Source organism: Candoia aspera, chromosome 3 (assembly GCF_035149785.1).
Source record: "Candoia aspera isolate rCanAsp1 chromosome 3, rCanAsp1.hap2, whole genome shotgun sequence".
NCBI lineage: Eukaryota > Metazoa > Chordata > Lepidosauria > Squamata > Boidae > Candoia > Candoia aspera.
In genome coordinates, this window is record NC_086155.1 from 162,327,917 (window position 1) to 162,353,519 (window position 25,603).

A 25,603-nucleotide genomic window follows, 5' to 3' on the forward strand; every position below is an offset into this window, starting at 1 on the left:
TCTATGTAATGCATGGAACTACCATAGTGAACTTCTAGCCCCCCAAATAGCATTTATCTCATGCTTTCACAAAGCAAAGACATTTTGCATATTAGCAATCTATAAAACAAATAGCCTCCCCACTACTCTTCTAGTTTATAAACTCAATTGGAAGCAATCGTTATTGGCCCTAAGTGACTAACTCAACTCTAAATAAACTTTTCATCACTCTCAGATTGGGTCACATTTTTACTTGAAGATCAGTTTTATAGAATGGGCCAATTCCCTTGAATATACTACCCACAGGAAAATGTTCTGCCAGGATTTTTAATATGGATACCAAGGATACAGCCACTCTCATACCAGAGTCATTTTTCAAATCATAATTTGGTATATATGGTATTATCATTGATGGCAGTTAGAAAAATTCAATTTGTTTTGAATTCAGTTGCCTAGCTTTTACTGACTTGAACCTTATTATGCTAATATTGTAAATAAGCTTTTATTACCTGGCAGTTAATTTCCAAGCTCTATTCAGAATGTTGGTACTCACTTTTAAAACTGTCAAGAGGTAGCCTAACATATCCTAGATACTTTAGAAGCTTCCAGTATATTGTGTCCCTCAGGGAGGCTGTATTTCAAATTCTTTTATATGCAGACTTAAAATTGCATTTCCAAATGTAGGATCTTTTCTGTAATGATACCTTCTACTTTTGGAATTCCACAAGACCCACCTCTGACTGGCTTTGACAGTATGGCTTTACACTATTTTTATGGATTTGAATAACACAAGAACAGCTTTATTCATGATAAACTTATGCCTTTTTGTCTGGCTTGTTTAAGAAGCATAAGCCCTTGCTTTTATTTATATACAGTAGCCTCAAGGTAGTTTACTATACAAAATATTAATTTTGTATAATACTCTAAATACATAGTAATTCAACCAAGCTATTCATTAAAAACTCAGAAAAAAGTAGGGAGAACTTAGTTTGATGCCTAAGTTCTAACAACTAAATAAGTAAAGCTGGAGAAGTTATTTTAAAGTCAGAATGCCATCACAGAAAATACCCTTTCCCTGTAGCTATCCATACAACTTAATAGATTTTGAAAAAATATTGGGACATTGGAAGAATGAAAAAGAATTGAAACTCAATGGATGCTGATGAAGTATGAAGTTAGAAAGAATGTCCTGATTATAAGACAGGGAGAATTTGCTCATAATTCTTGGATAGCACTAGTCACAGATTTTTAGATTTTCTGTCTCGGGCTGTTATATAAGATGGCAAAAGTCAAGAGCTCTGAGATCAGAGAAGAAAGGATTCAACTACCACTTCATAATAGCTTAATTCTCCAAACTATGGTTTGCAGTATAGTGAATAAACACTGTTTGCACACTCCATTTTATTCTGTCCTCTTCCATATTCCCAGTACATATTTTTCCTAAATTAATCAGCCTACAGTTTACCATCAGATCCAAACCAATAAAACAACAGTTTGAGTTGTAACTCCAAATCAGGCTTGTAAGTAGGGTCTGAGCCTAGTTTGAATTCAGAAAGAACAGCAAACCGCAGCTTAAGAACTAAGCCTTGAATGTGTGAAAACAGTACCTGCATAATCCTTTTGATACAGCCAGTGAAGTAATAGTTGTTTTCCTACCTACAGTACTGTTCCATTAGTCTCCAAATGCTGCCCCTCAACCTATTCTATAAAGCTCTAAGCAGAAATAATTCATATATGTCCAATTTCAGGCGAACAATATGATAATCCAAATATAGTAAGCATCTACCTTGTTTTCTCCATATGATCATATATCCGAATATATGATTCATTAAGCAGAAGACCTATTTAGTCACTGTTACAGAAAAAAAGCTAATAAAAGTTAAAGCAAATTGAAATTCAGACTCACACTACCTTTTGATTAAAAAAAAAATGATTCTAATTTCTGTACTGTATCAAGTAGTTACTAACTGGAGCAAATTTCACTCCATTTCACTAAAGAGGGCAAGTAGTATTAATTATACTATTACTAGCAAAAGTAACTAACAAACCAGATGTTATGAATCCCAGGTATATTCTAGTGCATTAGTAGGCAATGTGTTGGAGTGCACCTCCTACAATGGCCATGTTAACAAAGGCTTCTGGTATAGCTTCAACAACTTCCACAGGATCCCAAATTGGTCATATCTGCTCTAGTAAATACTTTTATTTCCTATTATATTAATCCTGAAAATAAAGAACTAATTTGTTTCTGTGCATTATGAGATTTTTTTTCTTTAGATACACAGTACTGTAGACTACTAGAAGACATAACACTGTACTGTATGTCTGTCTTGCAAATGAATAGCTTTTCATTATTGTATCTCTAAATGAAGGATTTCAAGTAGCAGTGCTAAAAATTGTAGTCTGAAAGATGGGAAGGTAAAGGTAAAGGTTTCCCTTGACGTAAAGTCCAGTCGAATCCGACTCTAGGGGGCGGTGCTCATCTCCGTTTCTAAGCCTTAGAGCCGGCGTTGTCCGTAGACACTTCCGGGTCATGTGGCCAGCATGACAACTCGGAACGCTGTTACCTTCCCGCCGAAGCGGTACCTATTGATCTACTCACATTTGCATGTTTTCGAACTGCTAGGTGAGCAGGAGCTGGGACTAGCAACGGGAGCTCACCCCGCCGCGCAGTTTCGAACCGCCAACCTTCCGATCGACAGCTCAGCGGTTTAACCCGCAGCGCCAAAGATGGGAAAGCTACTGCTTATTGAAGTAAGCAAAGCTGGATCAGGAGCCCTGTAATCTGATAATATTTTGTATATCCATCCAGGGCATGAAATACAAAATTAAGACAAAGCAATTTTCAAACAAACAGGCCATGTATTGTGTCCCAGAATTATCATCTTCTAGTACAGAGGATTATGGCATCTGAAATAGGTTCAAGATAAGCACAAGTTAAAATATTCCAAAGCAGGTTTTTGAATACCCGTTTCTCAGATGATGAATTTCAATCTCTTTCTGTAGACGGCAGTAGCAAAGATTCATTAACAAAAATAATATAAAGTCCAGTGAATACAGCAGGATTTCTGGGTAGATTACCATCTGGGTAGCAAACTTGGTGATTAGCAAGATATTATTCATCATTTCAGCCAACAGCTGAAATAGAATAAAAGTAATTCATCTCCATACTTGTAAAGCTATAACATTAACCTGTACAACCACTGTTGTAATACTAGCAAATTTTTATTTTTAGGAAAAGTTTAAACAGTGCAAGTTCAACAAAGATGTGATCAAATCTATATGTGAATATCAATTTTATGACAAAGCAAAACTTGTATGTAATTTGTTCTACATGTTGCTAATGAATACAAATTGGATGAAAATGAAATGAAATGAAAAAAAAAGTGAGGTTACTCCTTAGCTTAGGTACCTATATCTTTAATGCCAGTATATCTTTCTGAGTTCTTGCTAAGTGTTCACAAAGAAGGATCCTTAAAGCATATGACATTCATAGCTAGACTTTATTCTAGGTAATACAATAAATAAAATCAATAATGCTAGATAATACAATAAATCAGGATAATAAACATGCTAGAGATGACTTCATTTGGTTTTTTACCTCTGAAATATTTTTTACGGATCATACTACGGAGAAAGTAAGGTTTCTGAGAGCTCTCTTTTTAAACTCTTAATGCATTTTATGGGACTTTTTACTATATTCTAAACAACAATCCTAGAAGACAGGACTGTAAAAAGGTAAATATATTAATTCTTTAAAAAGTTTTACTACTTCTGAAACAAGAATATTGTCTTTACATAACTCATTAGTGTAGTGGAACACTTTTACCACCTGGTACTTTATTAATTTAGATTTCTATCCCACCTTTATTCTCCTAAAACTCAAGATGGTATCCATGTTGCTTCCTCCTACTTTCCCCACAGCAAAACTCTGTGGGGTGGGATTGGGCTGAGAGAGACTGGCCCAAAGTCATCCAGCTGGCTTCTATGCCTAAGGATAGACTAGAATTCATGGTCTCCTGGTTTCTAGTACAAGTGAAAGCACAATGAATAAAAACTGGTCTCTGCTTCCAAGGAACTACAGTTTGAAAACCAATCTTGGAATGCAGAGCATAAAAAAAGCTGTAAAGGAATTAATGGGAATAAATATAAATATTAGTTAGAGCTAAATGGCGAAGGCAGTGACCACATGAACAATTTTAAAGCAGATCAGTTTGCCTTAGGATCATTTTCCAGTAAGCACTAAATTATGTCCAGATGCACATTTATGATGCATGCAATCTGAAAGAGATGCATGCACATACTGTGGGAGTTTGTTGCCACCTGTGGCTTCCCATCGTATGCACATAATCCAGGGTATAATTGATCTCTCTAGGCAAACTTCTCAAATGCCCCCCATGTGAGAGAGTTCAAGTGCCCAGCCTTCACCAGACTGTAGCAACTGAGAAAAAGGAAAGAGGAAGGTTACATGCCCAGTTTTTTCCTGCTGCAGTAGAAGGTCTGAGCTCTATGAAGGTCTCCCTGCACCTCCTTGGACAATCACCCCAAGTGTCCCTTCCACCCCTCCATCCAGAATACAGCTGTACATATGCACAGCAGTCCTGCATCTCCTCTCAGAAGACTGTTCGTCCCACTCAAGCATCTTAAAAGTCTATCTTAAGTATACCCCATCTAGGCTGCAAAAGTCTGGACAACCACTAATGGGAAGCCAATGTTTTCCATATCACTCTGCTTCTATCTACTGCTCATCTGAATTTCTGCAGTCCAGATATGGTAGGCCAACATTAGGTTTATTGAAGGAGTGGGGTAGGCTGTGACCCCCTAGGTGGCTGCCTTCCCTGCCTCTCGTATATTTACACCACTGCACATAATGGAAAGGCATGCTATCATTTGTAGTGTAACACCTGCCTTACAATAAGTAGTATCTATGTAAGAAATTCTTTATCAAAGAAGTGGCTACTCTATAATACATCAGATCTATAAGATATGTACAAGGGACCTATTATATTAACCTGAAGGTCAACTTCATCCAGCATCAGTCTGTTACCAAGCAAATCTGCCAGCCAGCTATGAACTAGTCTGTGAATGGGCCATGTGATTCATGAATATTAGCATACTGCTTCAGAATCTGGAGGTTCTACTTAACTGTTATAGCAAATTATCATCAGTAGATATGTTCTCTCAAAACTGCTTTTGACAGGTAATTGACAGAAGCTACCGTTATCTAAACATGAAGTAAAAGAAAAACCTCTGCAGTGGAGGCAAGGCAGACTAATTCCAAAATAATGCCAAGGAAGCAGCACAAGTTGTGTGCAACACAAGTACATTTTATCTCTTTTAGTGGGAAGAATACAGTATCAGAAGAGGACTGGGGAGACATGAATAAAAAATCTCCAATTAGCCACTTGCCTTTGGTCCAATTGTTGTTGTTGTTAGTTGCCGTCGAGTCATTTACGACTCATGGCGACCCTATGCATAACAGAACAAAATGCTGTTCGGTCTTGCGCCATATGCCTGACTGTTCCTTTGTTTGCATCCATTGTTGCTGTAACTGTATCAATCCTTTGCATTGAAGTTCTTCCTCTTTTCCGCTGGCCCTCGACTTTACCTAACATGATGTCCTTTTCAAGCGGTTGATCTTTCCTGATGTGCCCAAAGTATGAGAGTCTAAGCCTAGTTATCTTCGCCTCTAGGGAACATTATGGTTGTATTTCTTCTAAAACTGATTTGTTTGTTCTTCTGGAAGTCCGTGGTATTTTCAACAATCTTCGCCAACACCACAATTCAAGTGCATCAATTCTTCTATCTTCCTTTTTTAATGTCCAACTTTCACAGGCATATGTGGCAATTGAGAAGACCATGGCGTGAGTCAGACGCACCTTTGTTTTTAAACTGACATCTTTACTTCTGAAAACTTCAGCTAGGTCTTTGATGGCAGATTTTCCCAGCGCGATACGTTGTTTGATTTCTTGATTACTATCCAATTACTATCTCCCAAATGAATCTATTTCCCAGAATTGTCACAAGTATAAAATTGAGAGGGGGGAGTTAAAGGTGAAAAGTCAATGCAGCAGGTGAAAAGATACACAAAACTTTGTTTTGGCTTCTAAGTGATTGCAGAAAACTACAGCAGATTAGATTAAGCAGCAGCTTTTTAACCAGTAAAGCAGTGAGCACTTCTCATCCTTTGTTTCAATTATCCAATCTGAAAAAATGTTATTTCTACAAAAAAGTCTAGCAAACAGAAATTATGAAGATTAAGATTATAATTCTAAACACATTTACTTCTCCAAAACTCTGAAATCACAAATAAATGCTTTTGAGAAGACATTGGTTTGTTACTTGCTTTTTCCTCTATAATCAGAGTGAAATGAAACTGTCAGCTTTCTAGCTTTCACTTCAGTAACCCTGTTTCAGACTTCCAACAATTAAAAAAAAAAAAAGGACCGTAAGCGCAATTCCTGGTGACTGCATCTATATACAATTTGTTTTAAGGTCTGCATGTACAACTTCCAAAAACTAATTAGTATAGCTAAATTCTATAGTCCCAATACACCTAATAGCCTACTTATCACTATCAATATAGTATAGTAATATGACTAAAAAGTCAATGCCAGTATTGAATTCATCTTTAGAATATCTTCCAGTTCTACTTGAAAGGAGATGAACAATATGATCTTGTGTTAACCAACACCACATATCATGAAGCAGCCAGCACCCTAAGTAGGTCTTTGCTGCTAAGATTCTGAAGCTTCGGTTGCACCCAATTACTTGACTTTACAGTAGCAGGTCTTGGCTGTAAACACGTGTGCTAACTCTATATACAATCTGTGTAAACTAAGCCAAAGAGGTTTTTAAAAAAAAAGAAAAAAAAAAAAAGCATCATGGCTCCAGGGCAGAGAAGACGAATTAATTCTAACGTCAAAGAAAATCCCAGAAGGCTGCTATGAACTTTCAGTTTCAAGGAACCAAAGCCAATGCAAGAAACTAGCCCCCTCAATTTTAACACAACTTTCCAGGCTAGGGAAAGGCTCGAAAAGAACTTTTCCAAATAAACGTAGCATCGCGCCTAGGCCTCCCATTTATGCCAGTCCCTAAGTCTATCGCTTCGTTTCCCCTCCACCTCTTCTTCTCAGGAGCAGCTTCTCCACTACCACCAACCACAAAGGACCGGAGGCTCGCACCGGACGCCAAGGCGGACCTACCGTCCTTCCCCAGCACGCAAATTACCGCGTCACAACGCCGCCCCGGCTAGCGTTCGCTCCTCCAACTTCGTCAGGACATTACTGACCCCGCGCGCAGCCCGGCGGGGTCTCTTTTGCTGCCCGCTTCCGTCACTTTCTCGGTTTGCGCCTCCTCTCCAGATCCGAGCGGGCCCTGCCACTGCTCCCGGACCAACACCTCTGCAGGGTTTATCGCGAGAGTAAACCAAGCCGGTCCCCAGGGCCCGCCACGGACGCGCAGCTCTCAGGCAGCAGGAGGCGAGAGAGTGGAAGGCTCAAGCAGGGTCCCGCGGCGCGGTTTTACCCTTAAGCCAGCGAGAAAGGGCGGTGATGTAAGCCGGCGCCGTTCCAGCTTAATTAGGATGCCTGCATGTGCACCACATACGGTCGGTAAAGCCGCGGACCCAGCACCGCCACTCAGTTGTCGCCTGTGCGCTGCCAGGCAGTCCCAGCTCCTCTGGGAGTTGGCACGCGCGAGGCGGAGCGCGACGCTCTTAAGTGAAGAACTTAACTCCCTAAGGGCAAGGAACAGCAGCCGGATGCATCACGAAATTGGATACCCGAAACCTCGTCACCCAGTAACCCAAGTTCGGACTGAAGTATTTCTGCCGGGTCCTAAAGGATACACTATACGGACGTAGCAAACCGCATGGAAGCATCTGCTTTCTGGAGAAGAATTTCCCTTGTGTCTCCCTGAAAGGGCTCCAAGGTAATTTATTTAGGAGCACCAGGGTTCCTCTCCCTATTGCTTTAGAGGATAGTAAGCCGACTGAACACCGAAGAACATGCTTCTGAGTGTGCATGCAGAGGATAGGTTAGTTGAAGGTTACCTTAAGAGCTGGCCCCATCACCACCATGTATTATGGAACTCTAGCACAATCACAATACAGGTATATGATTTAAAACAGTGTTTCCCAACCCTGGCAACTTTAAGAAGTGTGGAGTTCAACTCCCAGAATTCTGGGAGTTCAAGTCCATACATCTTAAAGTTGCTGATGTTGGGAAACACTGATTCAAAGGCAGGCAATGCCATTCAAGTAAAAGCTTTCTCATCATGGCTCCAGAAAGGGAGGGTGTGAGTGCATTCTGTTCATTTTCAGGCCCATGTATAGTGAACCAGATGAAAGAAAACCCTTTCTGTTCAATATTTAAACTTGTTTCTCCAGAAATAGGGTGATCCTAGGCTTCTTTTATAAAGCTGCCTCAATGAACCTGCTGCCCTCCAGATGTTTGGGAACTTACACATCTGCATGCTAGCCAGGAATTATGGCTGTTGCTATTCTGTTGTTGTATCTGGAAAGTATATTAGAAAAGACTGCTACAAATAAAAATTAATTCAGAAAAGAGCATATCAGGTTGAAAGGCACCAGTTCCAATATTCTATCTGAAGTCTCCAAATGTCAGTGAAGACACACACATTTTGTACTGGGGATTGCAAACAATAATTGAATCACATTCCCAGATGGATTCACTGGATTACATACCAGACCCCATGAATACTTCAGGTACTGCCTGAAGTACAAACCAATCCCCTTGTGGGATTTAGGAGTTACTCAGCCTTCTAACACTTAGACCACTTACGAAAACAGAGGCATGATGATACAAAACCTAGTTCTGCCCATTGCCTTGCACAATCCTAACAAGGGTTTCATCAAGACAATTCCACTAAATTCAGTGGGTTTACTCCCTGGTGAATGAGCTTGGAATTGTAACTTCACTTACATAGCTCATTATTTTTGTTGCATGTTATTTTTCCTCTAATATTTTAATTCCTACTTTTGTGAAGTAGGAAAATCTTATTTAGCATTTCCTTTTTTAAAAAGCACTAACATAAAGCCAAGGTCAACAATAAGGGGTATGCTACAAAAAGACATCAAAGAAAGTGCCCATGTATATCTGATACATGCATTAATGGGTATGGATAGCAAGAGCTGGCTTAATTGCAAAAGAGGCTAAATACTTTATAGCCATTAACCCACACCTTTTAAAATGGATCTTAACCACATCTATATTTATTCCGTCCTTTAGCATATGCAATCCTATGAAACTTTATATAGAAATATGACCACGAGAATTTGCCCAATTTTTTCATCTTAATGGAACTAGAAAACCAAAGGCACCAACAATTAGCAGGTGGACATTTTTCTTTAACAGCAGCTGGGGCTAGAGGCAGAATCCAATGATGTGATCAGGCTAACAATGGCAGGCTAATACAAATCAAGGATACGCCCCTAGAAATTCAAGACAGAAAATGATGCCAGCAAATGGCTCAAGGTGACAAGAGCAGTGAAGCAGGGTCAATGTACAAGAGCAGGAGAAACTTACATATGCACTACATTACATTTACACTATTGATCTTACTTTACTGCTGAGGCACAGCAATAATTGACTTAACTCATTTGTGAATCCACATAAAAAAAAGGAGAAAATAAAGGGCATCCTGAAAGATGTATCATCCCCACAGCCTTAAACAGCAGATTTTACAAAATGATAGCATAATTACTCCCTCTTTGGTCCAGTTAATTAACCTCCAATTCCACTGGCAGAGGATACCTGCATTCTATTTTCCATACATTCCACTTACATTTTCATGTGCCTTCAAGCAACTCTTCAGAACGTATTTTCCTTCCTTTAACCATGCAGCCTTGACATAATCTAAGCAAAGCCCTAACATTTATTTTCAACAGCAGATTTAAGCCTTGGAAACATATGCATAATGCTTTAGCTATTTCTTCAGACTTCCCCACATGTAGAACAGTCAATTCTAAGCTAAAAAAACATATGGCTATTGCAGTTTAAGGACCCATGATTTACACTGTAGGCTTACCGTACATATTTTACTGTGCCTTTTCTGCTGGACAGCCTCAGCCTTGAGATTTGGATGGCCCCAACCTTCTTGGCCTCCCAAAAGGCTGTTAAAACTTGTTTTTTTTTCCCCTAGGTGTTAGGGCCAGGATGTTGGTTTTCTTTTTTCTTTTTGTATTAGACTATTTCAATTGGTTATGGAGGTTTTAACGTTTTTTATGGATTGCTTGCTGCCCAGAGTTATGTATTTAAGGTGGGCAACTATATATAGTTTTAAATGTATTTATTTGCAGCTGCATTTTAGCAATTGTCTGTAAGTTATACTTGCCTATCAAACATACACAAACTTTTCCCTAATTTGATGTTAACAAGATATTCACTCACATTTTTCCCACTCCAGCTTTTCCAAGCCCACAATGAGTTCACTATATAGATTGCATTGTCATGTAGTCAGCAGTACAATTTGCAATGAATGCAAGCTTTCTCATTTCCACATCCAAATTATTCAGATGAAAAACAAAGTTGACCATGCATCTATCACAGAATAATGAATCCAGTTATTATCATCTTAAAATCAAACCATATCCACCAAAACTGAACTTCCAAAACAAACGAACAAAGCCTCTATATAAATCTGTGATTTATAAGGCTATGTATATTTTTGATCACTGTATCTCAAAAAATATATACTAGAGCAGGAAAAGTTGCAGAAAAAGACAACCAAAATGATCAGTGGTCAGGATTAATTGTCTGTGAGGAAATAAAAATATTTGGGACTATTTAGTTTAGAAGAAGAAAATAAGATATAGTAGACATATTTAAAATATGCATGGTGTAAAGAAAGTGGAGGAAGAAATTTGTATAGTTCTAACACTATAAACCACAATCATCCAATGAAATCAAATGAAGTAAGATGGAAAACAAACAATAAAGGTACTATTTCACACAGCACATATTTAAACTGTAGAATCACTATAACAATATGCAATGAGGGTCATTAACTTGGATAGCTTTTGTGAAGTATCATGAGCAGCTTCATTAATTTGCTCCAAAAGAACCACAGAGCTTGGAAATTGCTAGCTCTTAACCTTTATCTTCAATTTCTAACTATGTACCATCCAATTTTATTAATTTTCTAGGAGGTCCTTTATCAATATGTTGTTGTTAAAAAATTGCACTTCTGTGTTTCCAAACATTTGGAAAAGTTTCCCAGGGTTGATGAATCTCTATTTAATGGGAACCAGTTTGGTCTAGTGGTTAAGGTGCTGGGCTAGAAACCAGGAGGCTGTGAGCTCTAGTTCTGCCTTAGGCATGAAAGCCGGCTAGGTGACCTTGGGCCAGTCGCGCGCTCTCACCCCAACCCACCTCACAGGGTTGTTGTTGTGGGGAAAATAGGAGGAGGAAGGAGTATGAGGTATGCTTGCTGCCTTGAGTTATTTATAAAAATAATAAAGGCGGGATATAAAATAAAATAATTTTTTTAAAAAATAATGCTCTCTGCATGTTTTACTCTAGAGTTCCCATTATCTAAATGGCTAATAATCAGTTCAAAACAGCAGGGGGCATGGTTGGAAAGGCTTAAAATCTAATAGTGCAAAGTTATTTAAAAAACAACAATAAGAAATAAGTAACTAGAGTCCAGAGCTGGAATGGAAGAAAAAGAGCTAGTGTAAACAGTGTTTCTATTCTTGGTTTATAGATGATTGTGACTGTTCTGACCCATAAAAAGTATGGCATACCCCTTCTTGCCTAGTGAAGAGTTGGATACAGATACTTAGGGCTTCACAAGTTTCTCTTGCTGCTTTAGAGATCTCTTCAGCTCTCTTGAGAAACAAAGTAGGTACTCCTAAACAAAACAAAACAAAAATGCATGGGTATTATACTGATTATTTCTGCAAACCACTGTTGCAGTTGTATTATATATAAGATTGCTACCTCACAAAAGCAAGCAACATACTCCACTGCCTGACTCTGAGAATTATTCAGGATATGCTTGAGAAAGGAGGATTTCTGATTAGATAAACTTTAGTTCGAATTGGGAGAAAAGTATGTTTTATTGATAGTTAAAATCTGCAATTGTACAACAACTGAGTTCACAAGTTGTCTTGACTTGTGCTTCAGTAAGTAGCAATTGACCAGGATTATGCAACAAACACTAAACCAAACACCAAACCAACCACTTCATGGCTTAGCAGGACTTAGCCAATATCATGGTAGCAATTGTGACACATGATCTGAGTTCAGACTGATTTGTTTTATTTATTTAGGAACAAATGTTTCTTTTTATTTAACCATATTAATAACAGTTCCTTCCTATATAATTCCAATCCTTTGAATAAATTTAAAACTCCAGTCTTAATGAAAAATCTGTTTCAATTATATCTATGAAAACCTTAACTGATGCAATAGAAGTATCAGTTTCAAACAGGAATTACTGAACCTCTAAATCCATTTCAGCTCTGACACTTGTGAATCAAGTTTTCCATTTCTTTGTATCTTGAATTTAGATGCCTTTGGGTACAATTCGTGCTAAAGAAGCCACATTTTCTTGTTATTCATGTCACCAAGGTTTTCCTAGATACATCTTATTAAATGATAAATTGGGTATGCATGAGATAGATGCGTCTCCTGGCTAATTCCATTGTTGCACATTTTAGAAGCCTTGAAACATGAACAGCTGTATCAGGTGGAATCATTATGTTCATACAATGTTCTATTCTGTGAACAATGCAAAAATCTTGGGTCTTTGGCAAGTGGAGTCTTTTAATAATATGATATTTGAAGCTTATGTTTTCAGTGAACCTCTTCTTTCTACAATATATTAGATAATATTTTTAAGAGTTTACAATTCAAATCCTCACAGTAAACTAAAACTGGAATAGTGGGGATGAAGATCAGATAGTTGAGTTGAAGAAATTAAAGGGAGAAATCAAGTTGCAAGCCATAAGTGAAACTGATCTTCGGATGAAACACCATGGAAAAGAAGGGGTTATTATGTATGGGAGGTCTCCTGAAGAGAAGTTGGAGTTTTTGAGGGGGGCAGTTGGGCTGTTTGATTTCTGTAAGAAAAAAGCTCTGTGCACATTGTGAGGACATGTAAATGCTTTGGTCTATTTTGAAGTGGGAAATGAGTTTAACAATATTTATCTGGATGGCTGTTAGGGTTTGGCTGATTTCATTATCTTTAACAATTTGGATTAAGATTATTAAGGTAAATAAAAAATAATAAATGTCTGGTTTTGGGTTTAATATGATTAAGATTATTAAAATTGTTGTATTATCAAGTACAATGGCAGACAATTTATATGTCTTTTAGTCTGATCTTTATTATAGTAGACAGAAATGTATAGAATAGTAGTAGGAAGGAAATAATTAAATAAACATTATCTTTGGGGGAGAGTGGATTAGGAGGGGTGGATATATATATATATATATATAGAGAGAGAGAGAGAGAGAGAGAGGGAGAGAGAGAGAGAGGGAGTTTTTCTGTAGCTTTTATCTTTGCTTGAAACTTAATAAAATTCTTATAAAAAAATAAAACTGGAATAGTGTGAGATTCAGCAATATTATTTCCCTGAAACCACCTTCCCACTCTAGAATATTTAAGCAAATCTATCTATTCTGCCCTTTCTAAGTGGAAAGTGTAGGATCCTCCTGAGTAGTAGCAGTAGCAAACATTCCCATATTGGGTCAGTTTGTATGTCACACTAAGCCAAATTAGCATAGCTGTGCATAGCATTTGAAAAAGGCATTTTGCCACCTGCAGGAACATTTATGAACAACTGCTCCAGAAGCTGCTCCCAGCTGTCTCCACTGTGAGCCTTGCAAATAACACAACTACTTTAACAATTTGGGGGAAAAGCTGCTTCATGTACACTTTCATGATTTATAAAGCACCTCTTTTGAAAGTACTGCACAGCCTTATGAATGAGAACAATTGTGTCCACCTGCACTTCCTGTTAGTAGGTGTGGTTATCAAAATTATGATTGGCTCATGTTTCATTGATTACACAAAGGCATTTGACTGTGTGGACCATAACAAGTTATGGCTAATATTATGAAGAATTCCAGAGCACTTAATTGTACTCATGCGGAACCTGTACACGGATCAAGAGGCAGTCGTTAGAACAGAAAATGGTGACACCAAGTGGTTCAAAATTGGAAAAGGGGTGTGGCCAGGATGTATACTTTCACCCTTATTCAATATGTATGCTGAACATATAATTAATAATTCGAGAAGCAGGAATGTACGAAGAAGGGTATCAGAATTGGTGGAAGACTTATAAACAACCTGCAATATGCAGATGATACAACTTTACTTGCTGGAAATGAAGAAGACTTGAAGTACTTGCTGATGAGGATCAAAGATTGTAGTCAGCAATACGGACTACACCTGAATGTGAAGAAGACAAAGATTCTCTCAAATGGACCAATAAACAATGTCACAGTAGATGGAGAAGGAACTGAAGTTGTCAACGATTTCATTCTGCTCGGATCAACGATCAATACCAAGGGAAGGAGTAATCAAGAAATCAAATGATGTATCGTGCTGGGAAAATCTACCATCAAAGTCCTATCTAAAGTTTTCAGAAGTAAAGATGTCAGTTTAAAAACAAAGGTGCATCTGACTCACGTCATGGTCTTCTCAATTGCCACATATACCTGTGAAAGTTGGACATTAAAAAAGATAGAAGAATTTATGCATTCGAATTGTGGTGTTGGCGAAGATAGAAACCAGGGGTCTGTGAGTTCAAGTCCCGCCTTAGGCATGAAAGCCGGCTGGGTGATCTTGGGCCAGTCACCCTGTCTCAGCCCAACTCAGTGCAATGTAGACTAGCCTCCTCGTGGTGCACCCTGGGCAATGTGACTTGTCATGGCTAAATAGTCTACACATCTGGCTGCTGGACCTCACAAGGATTTCCCAGCAAGAAGAAAGCAGCATGAACACCAAACTGCTATGCCGTAAGATTAAAAAAAAATTGAAAATACCATGGACTGCCAGAAGAACAAACAAATCAGTTTTAGAAGAAATACAACCAGAATGTTCCCTAAAGGCGAAGATAACTAGGCTTAGATTCTCATACTTTGGGCACATTGTCAGGAAAGACTGATCGCTTGAAAAGGACATCATGTTTGGTAAAGTCGAGGGCCAGCGGAAAAGAGGAAGACCTTCAATGAGATGGATACAGTTACAGCAACAATGGATGCAAACATTGGAACAGTCAGGCATATGGCGCAAGACTGAACAGCATTTCATTTTGTTATACATAGGGTCGCCATGAGTCGTAAACGACTTGACGGCAACTAACAACATGCGTTGTGAACCACGAATTCTGGCTTGCTCTAAACTATTATTTTTCCCTGGTTTGTTATTCTTGGAACATGTAGTCCCTTAACTTATATGACATGGTCAACAATCTATTGAGTTAGCTGTGCTTAATTATAGGCAAGGCTTGTGAATTTGATCATGCTATACTGGGCTTTATTTTATAACTTAGTATGACATGTCTATGTGATTATGAAATTGTATGAAAAATGTTATCTATACTACCTTATACTACTGATTAGGAGACTAAAGAAGAAAACAGCTATTCAAAATCATCATTAACTGTTTACCAATTACTATAGCCTAATTCAGATGTTTTGGCAGACAGAAGAGTAGTGACTTGTGTTTATTGACAAACAAGTTAAGGTTGTTTATGCCAACTGGATTTAAATAAGTTTCAAATAACCCATGTAGTTGCCTATTGATTACAAAAGTTACCTTGGGGATTATCGGATGACTTAATCATAGATTGGAAGCTGGAAATTTCTTTATCTAGTCGTTGTTGGCAAGACTGTGCAATCTGGAGAGATAAGAAAAAAAGCATTTAGTATATTACATAAAAGCTTCACATAATCATAATAAATAATGAATGTGGCGGGGGGGGGGAGTTCCAGAAGCAGAGGGAGCTACTAAAAATGGCATGCATTATAATAAGCTTTTGTGCATATAACTGTATACATGAAGGCTTTCCTGCCACAGATGTCTGGACTGAATGTGTGGATGTCTGCAGAAACAGTGTCATTAGAATTACACAAGTCACACTGCAGCTCACATGCTAAGTGATCTGACTAATACAATGCCAAAATGAGGCTACCATTTTTTCTACTTTGGCTATTTTAGACATACCATATTGGAATTGCATAGCTCCAGATGACCACTAGAGGGCAGCAAAAAGATACAGAAAACTAATTTTCAGGCAGTGAAATTTACATATGGTCTTAATTTTTGAACAAATGTTCTCTACTCATGGAAATATGTCTTAATTTCCCAGAAGTACAACAGTTTGAAGGTGACGTGGCTGTAATACCAAGTCACTATCAAAATTATGTTCAGATGATGATGATGATGATGATTTGTTATAGCTGTCCCGTTCCAGAAGATCTAGTATGTATATTAAAAAAAGTCAGCTCTTTGTTGTTGTTTATTTGTTTAGTCGCTTCCGACTCTTTGTGACTTCATGGACCAGCCCACGCCAGAGCTTCCTGTCAGTCGTCAACACCCCCAGCTCCCCCAGGGACGAGTCCGTCACCTCTAGAATATCATCCATCCACCTTGCCCTTGGTCGGCCCCTCTTCCTTTTGCCCTCCACTCTCCCTAGCATCAGCATCTTCTCCAGGGTGTCCTGTCTTCTCATTATGTGGCCAAAGTATTTCAGTTTTGCCTTTAATATCGTTCCCTCAAGTGAGCAGTCTGGCTTTTATTTCCTGGAGGATGGACTGGTTTGATCTTCTTGCAGTCCAAGGCACTCTCAGAATTTTCCTCCAACACCACAGTTCCAAAACATCTATCTTCCTTCTCTCAGCCTGCCTTATGGTCCAGCTCTCGCAGCCATATGTTACTACGGGGAACACCATTGCTTTAACTATGCGGACCTTTGTTGTCAGTGTGATGTCTCTGCTCTTAACTATTTTATCGAGATTTGTCATTGCTCTTCTCCCAAGGATTAAGCGTCTTCTGATTTCCTGACTGCAGTCAGCATCTGCAGTAATCTTCGCACCTAGGAATACAAAGTCTTTCACTGCTGTTGTTTATTCGTTTAGTCGCTTCCAACTCTTCGTGACTTCATGGACCAGCCCACACCAGAGCTTCCTGTCAGTCGTCAACACCCCCAGCTCCCCCAGGGACGAGTCCGTCACCTCTAGAATATCATCCATCCACCTTGCCATTCCAAAAGATCTAGTATGTACATTAAAAAAAGTCAGCTCTATCTCTGACCAAATACTCATTAGTAGAGAATAGATAATACATGCAACTTTGTGTTACATTTTATTGTTAGGAGTAGGGCAAGCTCAGCATATGCAACAGCTTTCATTTGTCAAACCTCCTGGTTCCACTCAACCAAGCATGTGTGCATTGCTTGACAGAAGTAGAAAATATGAGTTAAGAGGTCAGTACTGCCTCTGTTCTCCAGCCTTTCAGACAAATGACCTCAACCTTTTCTATGCCATGAGAGAACAACCATACACTGTTCTTCCTGAAAGTTGCTGCTACTAGTTATACAGTACCAACATACTTCTTCCCATTTAAGAAAAAGGACACAATTATCCTGAGCGGATTAAATTCATGGACAAAGCTGCATACAGGAATTAGGAAAGAGAGAATGAAGAAGTTCCCCACAGATTCAGTGGGAACCCAAGGAGAGATAACAACAGAATGAACAAAAGGTATGTAATGATTGCCTATCCTAAAACACCATCAGACTCATGAACAGGTTCATAAAGATATCTGATTTATTAAAGAATAGTATACAGGATCACAAAGAAAGCTGAGAATGAAAAAAGTGCGCCAAATGCAAACTAAAAACCCCTCGGTACAAACGAGATCCCTCCCCCGGCTCACAATCCCAGGTGCTCCTAACGGCTCCTGATGGTCCGCGGGAAAAGTCCTTGAGCAGAGCACATAACCCAAACACATTCCACAGATACAGAGCTTGGCACAAGGTCTCACAGCAGCTCCCTCCCAACAGAAACGCGTGTCAGCACCATGGCATGTGAAATGTTACGATGTACAGTGCACATTGAAACAGTGAACATGACAGGTAATTCCTCAGTTTTGCCATTCACTTTTGCAAAGCCTATAGAGTCTAGAAAATATTAGGGTTGGAATGGTCAAAACCAAACTATTCCAAGGGATAAACGTTTTTTCTTTCAGAATATTTCATAAAATTTTTGTACAGTTTTTTTTTATAGGTAGAATGCATTTTTGTGGTATATGGATAGCATGACAGAGAATAGAGAGATCAAGAGAAACAAAATGTGCAACACAAAGCAGACAGTATCATATTATTAGATAGTGGCTATTTGCCAAAGAGCTGTTGATGATAGATTCTGGCATGGAATAAGCTAATTAACACATTATAGCATGATAACGAACAACTTTATTACAGTTCAAGCAACAAGAGGCATTTAAGTAGGAGAGATGAGCTCCCTCTCCTGGCTAGAAGTAGCAAAAAAAAAAAAAAATTAACTGTGGTACCCTCCTGTCTTCTTTCCTACTGAATGCTAAAACCATTAATGTAAATGACATCCTAATTATATTGGTTTATAAAGAGAGAACCACATCTACTTATATTGTCTCTATGGTTACCTCGAGCATTGTGGGTTATTTTTTGTAATTGTTGGTTTTAATGTACTTTATGAAACAGTTTAACTAATCTTCCCCAGCCTTGCTTTGAACCTGAAAGATGAAAGAAAATTATGGATGCATGGATAAATCATGAAAAATAAGCAAATAAGTGCCTGACTGGAAACCCCTTATAGACTTTGTGTGTGAAACAGAAAAAAATGAACTTACGGTTCTGATGATTAGAAAGAATAGATTATAGAAAAAAGAGAGTTATGTTGTAACTACAGAGCAAGAGATAAATTTATAATTGTACTTATAACTGCTGTAAAGAAGATCAGAAGCTACTTTTTAAAAAAAATTTCCCTTTGCTTTTGCACTTTTAGCTCTTTCTTTGATTTTTCTTTTTCTTACTCTATATTAGTTTCTATTAGTTTTTATCTTCTTTCTTAAAAATTTTAATAAAATTATATATTATATATAAAAAATATGTGACAGTGCACATGATGCTCATCTCTTACGGCCTCAGCTTTCATTTTCTTGCTACTGTAAAACTTGAGCCAATACATTTAAAAAAAAAAAAAAATTCCTGTTTTGAAAGAGAAAGATATTTTCTACAATGTTAACAATCCTATCCTCTTTGCAATGCCCCTGGATCTATTCTCTTACAAACCTAAATATGAGATAAATGGGATTAACTAATAATAATCATTCTTTCATTTCAAGCTGCATTCTTCACTTTATTTTTAGCTGTACATATCAAACAGCGAATGCAGGGAACCGTGCTTGCTACTAAGGACATATTAATAACAGAAGGCAAGTAATTTTATTAAGAGTAAGAAAATTTCAAACCAAGCGTTTTGAGGAAATGTTTAGTAATTCTGAGCCAGTTTCTGGTAAGGTAGTCCTCGGTTAATGACCATTTGTTCAGTGACCGTTCGAAGTTATGATGGTGCTGAATGAGGAGACTTACAGCCAGTTCTTGAAGTTGTGGCTGTTGCAGTATCCGTGCGGTCATGTGATTGTGATTCAGGCACTTGGCAACTGGCTAGAAATTACGACACTTGCAGTGTCCCTTGGTCATGTGATCACCATTTGTGACCTTCCCTGCCAGCTTCTGACAAGCAAAGTCAATGGGGAAGCCAGCAGAAGGTCACAAATGGCGATCATGTGATGTCGCGCTTAACGACCACATGGGATTCACTTAATGACCACAACTGGAACTGCTGTTGTAAGTTGGTCATATGATATTGTGCTTTATGACTGCATCGCTTAGGGACAGAGTTCTTGGTCCCAATTACTGTTGTTAACCAAGGACTACCTGTATATAGTTTAGCTTTTTGACCAAATAAGACTTGAAGAGCTTTTGGACTACCAAGGGAAGAAATTCCAGAATCTGGCACTGCCACTGAAAATGTCCTCCTGTAAATGCCTGATATGTTCTGATGGACAGCACAACCATATATTCAAAACCACAGACTTAAAACTGAAGCCACGCCCTTGTGAAGCCAGAGTATAAAGTTGAAGAATTATGTCCAGAAATTTCCCTACGTCCAATCTTCTCTTCAAAGTACTGGTTTGAAGATCCTACTGTATTAAACTAGAGTATCAATTCAGAGATAACACTCAGAACATTATAAGCTTTTCCAAACTACAGCTAATAATACATCCACATCTGAACAACTTACTTAGGACTTGAAAACTCATATTATAAAGCTATTTTGCCCTTAACTGGGTTTGCTGTTCTATCGATGTGCATTATGTTCTATTAGTATATTATGCTGGTATTTCATGTGAAGAAATCCAGAATTCTACACATTGTCAGAGTAGGCGACCCTGGCACTAGTCAAATATTTTGGACTATAGCTCTTACAGTCTTTTGCACGGACTAGGTTGCTTGGCGGTAGTAAGAATTGAAATAAAAAAGCCTCTTTCTTACTTTTAGCGAGTCTTGTAACTCTGCCATGGATGTTGCATCATCTTCTTCCTCATCATCACTTTGTTGCTCTTGAGTACAGTAGTGTGTGCTGTATGCTGAATGGTCTTCTATTGCATGTATCCAGTTCTGAAATAAAGTGTGACACAAGAAATCAATTTAGTTAGAACCTGTACCCGCGACGCGGTAGGGATGCGGTGGTGCTGCGGGTTAAACCACTGAGCTGCTGAGCTTGCTGATCAGAAGGTCAGCGGTTCGAATCCGCGCGACGGGGTGAGCTCCTGTTGCTAGTCCAGCTCCTGACAACCTAGCAGTTTGAAAACGTGCAAATGTGAGTAGATTAATAGGTACCGCTTTGGCGGGCAGGTAACGGCGTTCCGTGTAGTCATGCCGGCCACACTGTCTATGGACAAACGCCGGCTCTTTGGCTTTGAAACGGAGATGAGCACCGCCCCCTAGAGTCAGACACGACTGGACTTAATGTCAAGGGAAACCTTTACCTTTACCTTACCCGTGACATGAAATCTTTTACAGACTGAAGGTCACAACTGATCTCTGAGCATGTGCCAAAAGCCTCACTCCAAGATGTGGATGCTCTCAGGATAAAGACTGGTTTTCAATTAAATTTTTTGCTCAATGTTTTACACTCTCTCTCTCTCTCCATATATATATATATGTGTGTGTGTGTGTGTGTGTATCCTTTTTCTCTCACTTAAGATTTCAAAGGCAACTTTTAGAAGGGCTTTGGAGGCTCATCGAAGACTTAAATTCAGTTCAACTCTGGGGCTACAAGTTAAGTATCCATGACATCTACAGAATATAAACCATGATGGTTCTTATCCACACCTATCTGCAGGCAACAAAGTGTGAATGCAAAATATTGTGAATGCAAAATAATCTCATCACAATACTTTCATCACAACTGTCTGATGCAAAACATCAAACAGTTGTGACAAAAATATTGTGATGACATTTGAGTTGTTGAAGATTGGTTTGTTTTTATGAAAGCCTAAATTCTGAGATAGTCTTAAAACAGGAAAAAAAATGCTAACATCATGTGGCCAGCATATCCTAGTGTATTTCTTAATTACAGGTTTTACTCAGTCAATCAAAAAACTGAATACATATTCAAGGGAGTAGCACTTTATTCTACAAGTTAACTAGAATTAGTTAAAGAAACATTTACCTCTCTTGACTGTTGACTAGCCTTAGGAACTTTAAAACTGTGAATTGTATCATCAAAGCACTTGATGGAGAAGAGGCAGCCATCTGCATTTTTTACCTTCAGTAAAAACCAGAGAGCAGATATATAGACTGAATAAATGCATCACACACTTAGATTTGCAAAAGTTGCAAAAGAAATTTCCTGAACAATTAAGAAAACATTATAGTTAAGTTCAGCTTTGTTTCAACATGCCTAGATTATCTGTCTGGTTGCTTTTCTTCAAATAAAAAGAAAGTGACCAGAGTATAAAACAAAAATGAAGTTTTATAGAAACAAAATGTAATTTCTATTGATTTCCCACTTGATTGTCCATAGTAAAAATTTCTCTTTGGAAAAATACGAAATAAAAATTGGTAATATTTTAAAATATTAAAAGGCCGATCTCCCCTGAACTAAAAAGTCAGCAACCAGAAACTCTAGTTCAGCCCTTCCCTTCCACCCACCAGATATATTGTGAATACAAACTCCAGAACTCTACCCAGGGAAAGGCTGTATTAGGTGAACCAAATAATGTTTGTTTAGGGTTGTGAGTACAATTCAACAAAAGCTCCACAGGTGTGGGTGTGTGCCTGCAGGGGAGGGAGCATTACAGAACAAAATATTGGAATTGGATATTCAGGTTCCTGGTAATTTGAAGTTTTAAAAAAGATTTTAGTAAAGTATAACTGCAAAGGTTGACTTGAAAATACATGGGGAATGTCTGGTGTATTTGTAAAGTCTGGAGATGATACATACAATTTCTAGTGGCCAGAAGCAAATGCTTCAATTGTTCCCTTTTCGTAACTTGCAAAAGCAGAAAGCAATAAAAAGCAGGCTAATATGCTACTTGCATACTGTACAGGTCACAGCACTGAACACACAAATACAGTTCTCATTTGACTACACTGTTTGCAAAACCTGGGCTCCAGCCTCAACATTCTGCAACTGTATTCCAGGCTTTAGCTCAACCTTTGACTTGACAAAGTATAAATAAATTCTAAAATGTACATTTATGTACTAATGTTTTTTAAACCTTTATGACTGTTATAAAACTGGAAATCATAATTTTCATTACCAGGTTATTATTCCTATAGGCATGTACAACAGCATCATCAACCTGAAACATCACTTATGCAGAAAGCTGTAGTCTATAAAAAATTATTCTCAAATATTTAAACATTTATGTTCTACATTTTCTTATGAACTTTAAGTTGATCACAAATAAAAATAATAATACTGTAAAACCAAAGACCAGAACACAACATACCTGGAAGGTAGCTCTGGCTAAAAATTAATTTGCTCTGCATATATAGCTTGCCTATTTGAACCTGACCTAAATCTACAACACTAATCCGTTTTATTCACACATAAAAAATGTATTTACTTACTGTGCAAATGGCTTGTGTTAAGTGCTTGCATCCTTGACGGTGATTACTGTTTCCAATATCAGCCCTTCCAAATGAGAAAAAAAGGGGGAGGGAATAAGTAGTTGATCACAACAATTTTCAGCATTCCAGCCACAGAGATGAAGTTTTACACTTACTGTTTTTGATACCAAGAGAGGACGCCATGTTCCAGTACCACCCAATACGGCTTCCATCCAAAAAATCTTGAACTCTTTAAAAAATAATTTTAAAAATCAACAGAAAATTATCTATTTCTTGTAGTCAGTATTGTCTGCAGTAATCAAAGCCTGTTATACTGTTTAATTATAAGAGACAGTAAGAAATGCTGGTACAGTAAGTAAGATCATACTCGTCATGCAAGTACATCACTAACTGATTTACATTTTCTCAAATGACATATTTTGCAACCACTCGCTTACTTGCAAAGTTAACGGTAGTCAAACTAAGGAGGCGATATGGACTTCTGGGATCTACAGAAGTAAAACTGGGTAATCTAAGCAGCAAGCTTTTTTCTCAAGGAATTAAGTCTTTGGTTCCAATTATACAATGCCTGACAATGCTACGTGTATAATGCTTATCCTACTTACAATTTTAGAGAAATTATTTTAACTCAGGAAAAATTCTTTGAAACAAACAAACAAACCAAAAAAGGCTGGATCAGCCTATTTCTCAGGCAACTAGCCTGGAGGGAACTACCAGGGATGAAAGGCAGCGCTAGGGTTCAAATCCGTCTAAAATCTTCAAAGGCAGGCAAAACTAGAATGGAATGATCTGCCCCCAAGCTATATTTTGCTGGTCCAGCCGTAGAGGAGCAGGTTATTCATTTGGAGCTTCTCAAGCTGCTGCAATTAATGATCTGCCAGCCCGTGGCGTCCTGTGTCCTTTTTGTTAGGGCAATGTTCTAGTTTTCAAATATTTCAGTAAAAGGCATGCCGCCTTTTAGAAGTTTTTGATAGCAAATGCTAACATCTAATTCCACTGCCATTTGGCTCTTATAGCCACAAAGTTGACAGTAGGACACAAGCTTCTGGAACAGTAACTAGTTCCATTTTTCCTCCAATATAAAAGCAAGGAATAAGCAAAGTTTCAAGCTGTGTGTATTACATACAATTGCTTTAACTGGTGATGCATAATTAATTGCAGCAGCCTAGTCCAAAGTTGCTTGTAGTCAGCAGAGTAGTCAGATGTTTAGTTGGGTCCCACTTTCCTTTGTTCCCTGCCACTGGAGTATTAAATGAGATATGAGAGCCAATGTGGCGTAGTTATTAAGACACTGGACTGGGAGTAAGGAAAATCCAGATTCAAGCAGGGATTCAACCACAAAACTCATTGGGTGAATTTAGGCTAGTTGCTATTTCCTTGTATCATCTACTTTACAAGAACATTAAGAGAACAAATTGAACAGAAACTTTGAACTTCTTGAGGGCAGATGAGATGCAAATGTAATTATAAATAACAAAGTGGGAAGAAATAATGTAAACTAAAAACAAGAACTCATACTGGATAATTTAATCTCTGAGGCTGCTCTACATCTATGTCAGCTCTTAAAAGGCACTGCCTTAGCAAAGACAGTTTTGCCCAAGTTATTGATAATATTCTACCTTTCTTTTGACATTTAACAAAGAAAACCTATTGGCTCTGTCTCAGCTTAAAATAAAGCTATGATATTAAAGGCTTAGAATAAAGATTGAACATTAAAAAAAAAAGGGGGTGGGGGAAGCTAGGCACCTTCCAGAGTAGTCCTTCATATCGTATCAGAATCTTGTTGGTCACCTATAAAAGAATCAAAATGTTAAGAGTCATGTTTATAAACAGTAATAGTAATTTTAAGAGATGATCTGTGGTACCCACCTTTGCAATGCCCCCTCCAAGCACTTGTTTCATTTCTGCACCTTGGGCTAAAGCAAGAGGTGTCTGACCTGTTCAACAGAGTACACTGATTTATCTTGACAGATCTGAATCAGAATCAATATGGCAACAACAGTGCAGATGCGGTTTTACAGAAAAGACTGGCTCTTTAATAAAAACTGAAACAAGTTGCAAGAATATCAAAGTGGCAATGCGCCATGACAGTCACACAAATGATGCAATTACATATTTGTATCATGACGTCTGCTACAAGTACCTAAGTTGTATCATTTGCATGAAGACGTTGTGGTATGTATGTGGTCACTGTCCCCCTTGCCCTTCTACAGATGGCTGCTCTCCTGCTTTGAGGCAGAGTTTAATTGTCATTTTATCTAAGATCTCTTCTTAAATAGCTCCAAATATATTCTACAACACGGCACTATCCAATTTTAATATTTGAAAGATTTCAGGTATTAGATAAAGTAAGTGGCAGCATTTGTTTCAGCAAGGTCAAAATGTATTTAATAGAATGTATACGACTTAAGAGTCGACAAGCATTGAGGTGGGGGATAAACTGCATAAATAAAAACTGTT

At 38.1% G+C, this 25,603-nt stretch overlaps 1 protein-coding gene across 6 annotated transcripts in view; it reads right to left on the reverse strand.

Moving 5' to 3' along the window:
• Positions 1 to 25,603, reverse strand: part of OSBPL1A (oxysterol binding protein like 1A) — a 67,003-nt gene that overhangs the window by 30,124 nt on the left and 11,276 nt on the right. For 4 of the 6 annotated variants that reach the window (XM_063299193.1, XM_063299194.1, XM_063299196.1 and 1 more), the window contains 8 exons: positions 25,013 to 25,080; positions 24,890 to 24,934; positions 23,299 to 23,372; positions 23,144 to 23,207; positions 21,738 to 21,833; positions 20,555 to 20,680; positions 15,772 to 15,853; positions 11,747 to 11,853 (listed from right to left, as the gene is read on the reverse strand). In XM_063299193.1, the coding sequence (XP_063155263.1) occupies positions 11,747 to 11,853; positions 15,772 to 15,853; positions 20,555 to 20,680; positions 21,738 to 21,833; positions 23,144 to 23,207; positions 23,299 to 23,372; positions 24,890 to 24,934; positions 25,013 to 25,080 (662 nt within the window). Of the gene's footprint in view, positions 1 to 7,184; positions 7,688 to 11,746; positions 11,854 to 15,771; positions 15,854 to 20,554; positions 20,681 to 21,737; positions 21,834 to 23,143; positions 23,208 to 23,298; positions 23,373 to 24,889; positions 24,935 to 25,012; positions 25,081 to 25,603 lie in introns of those variants that run through there. The other 2 variants (XM_063299195.1, XM_063299198.1) reach the window with 2 other exon arrangements.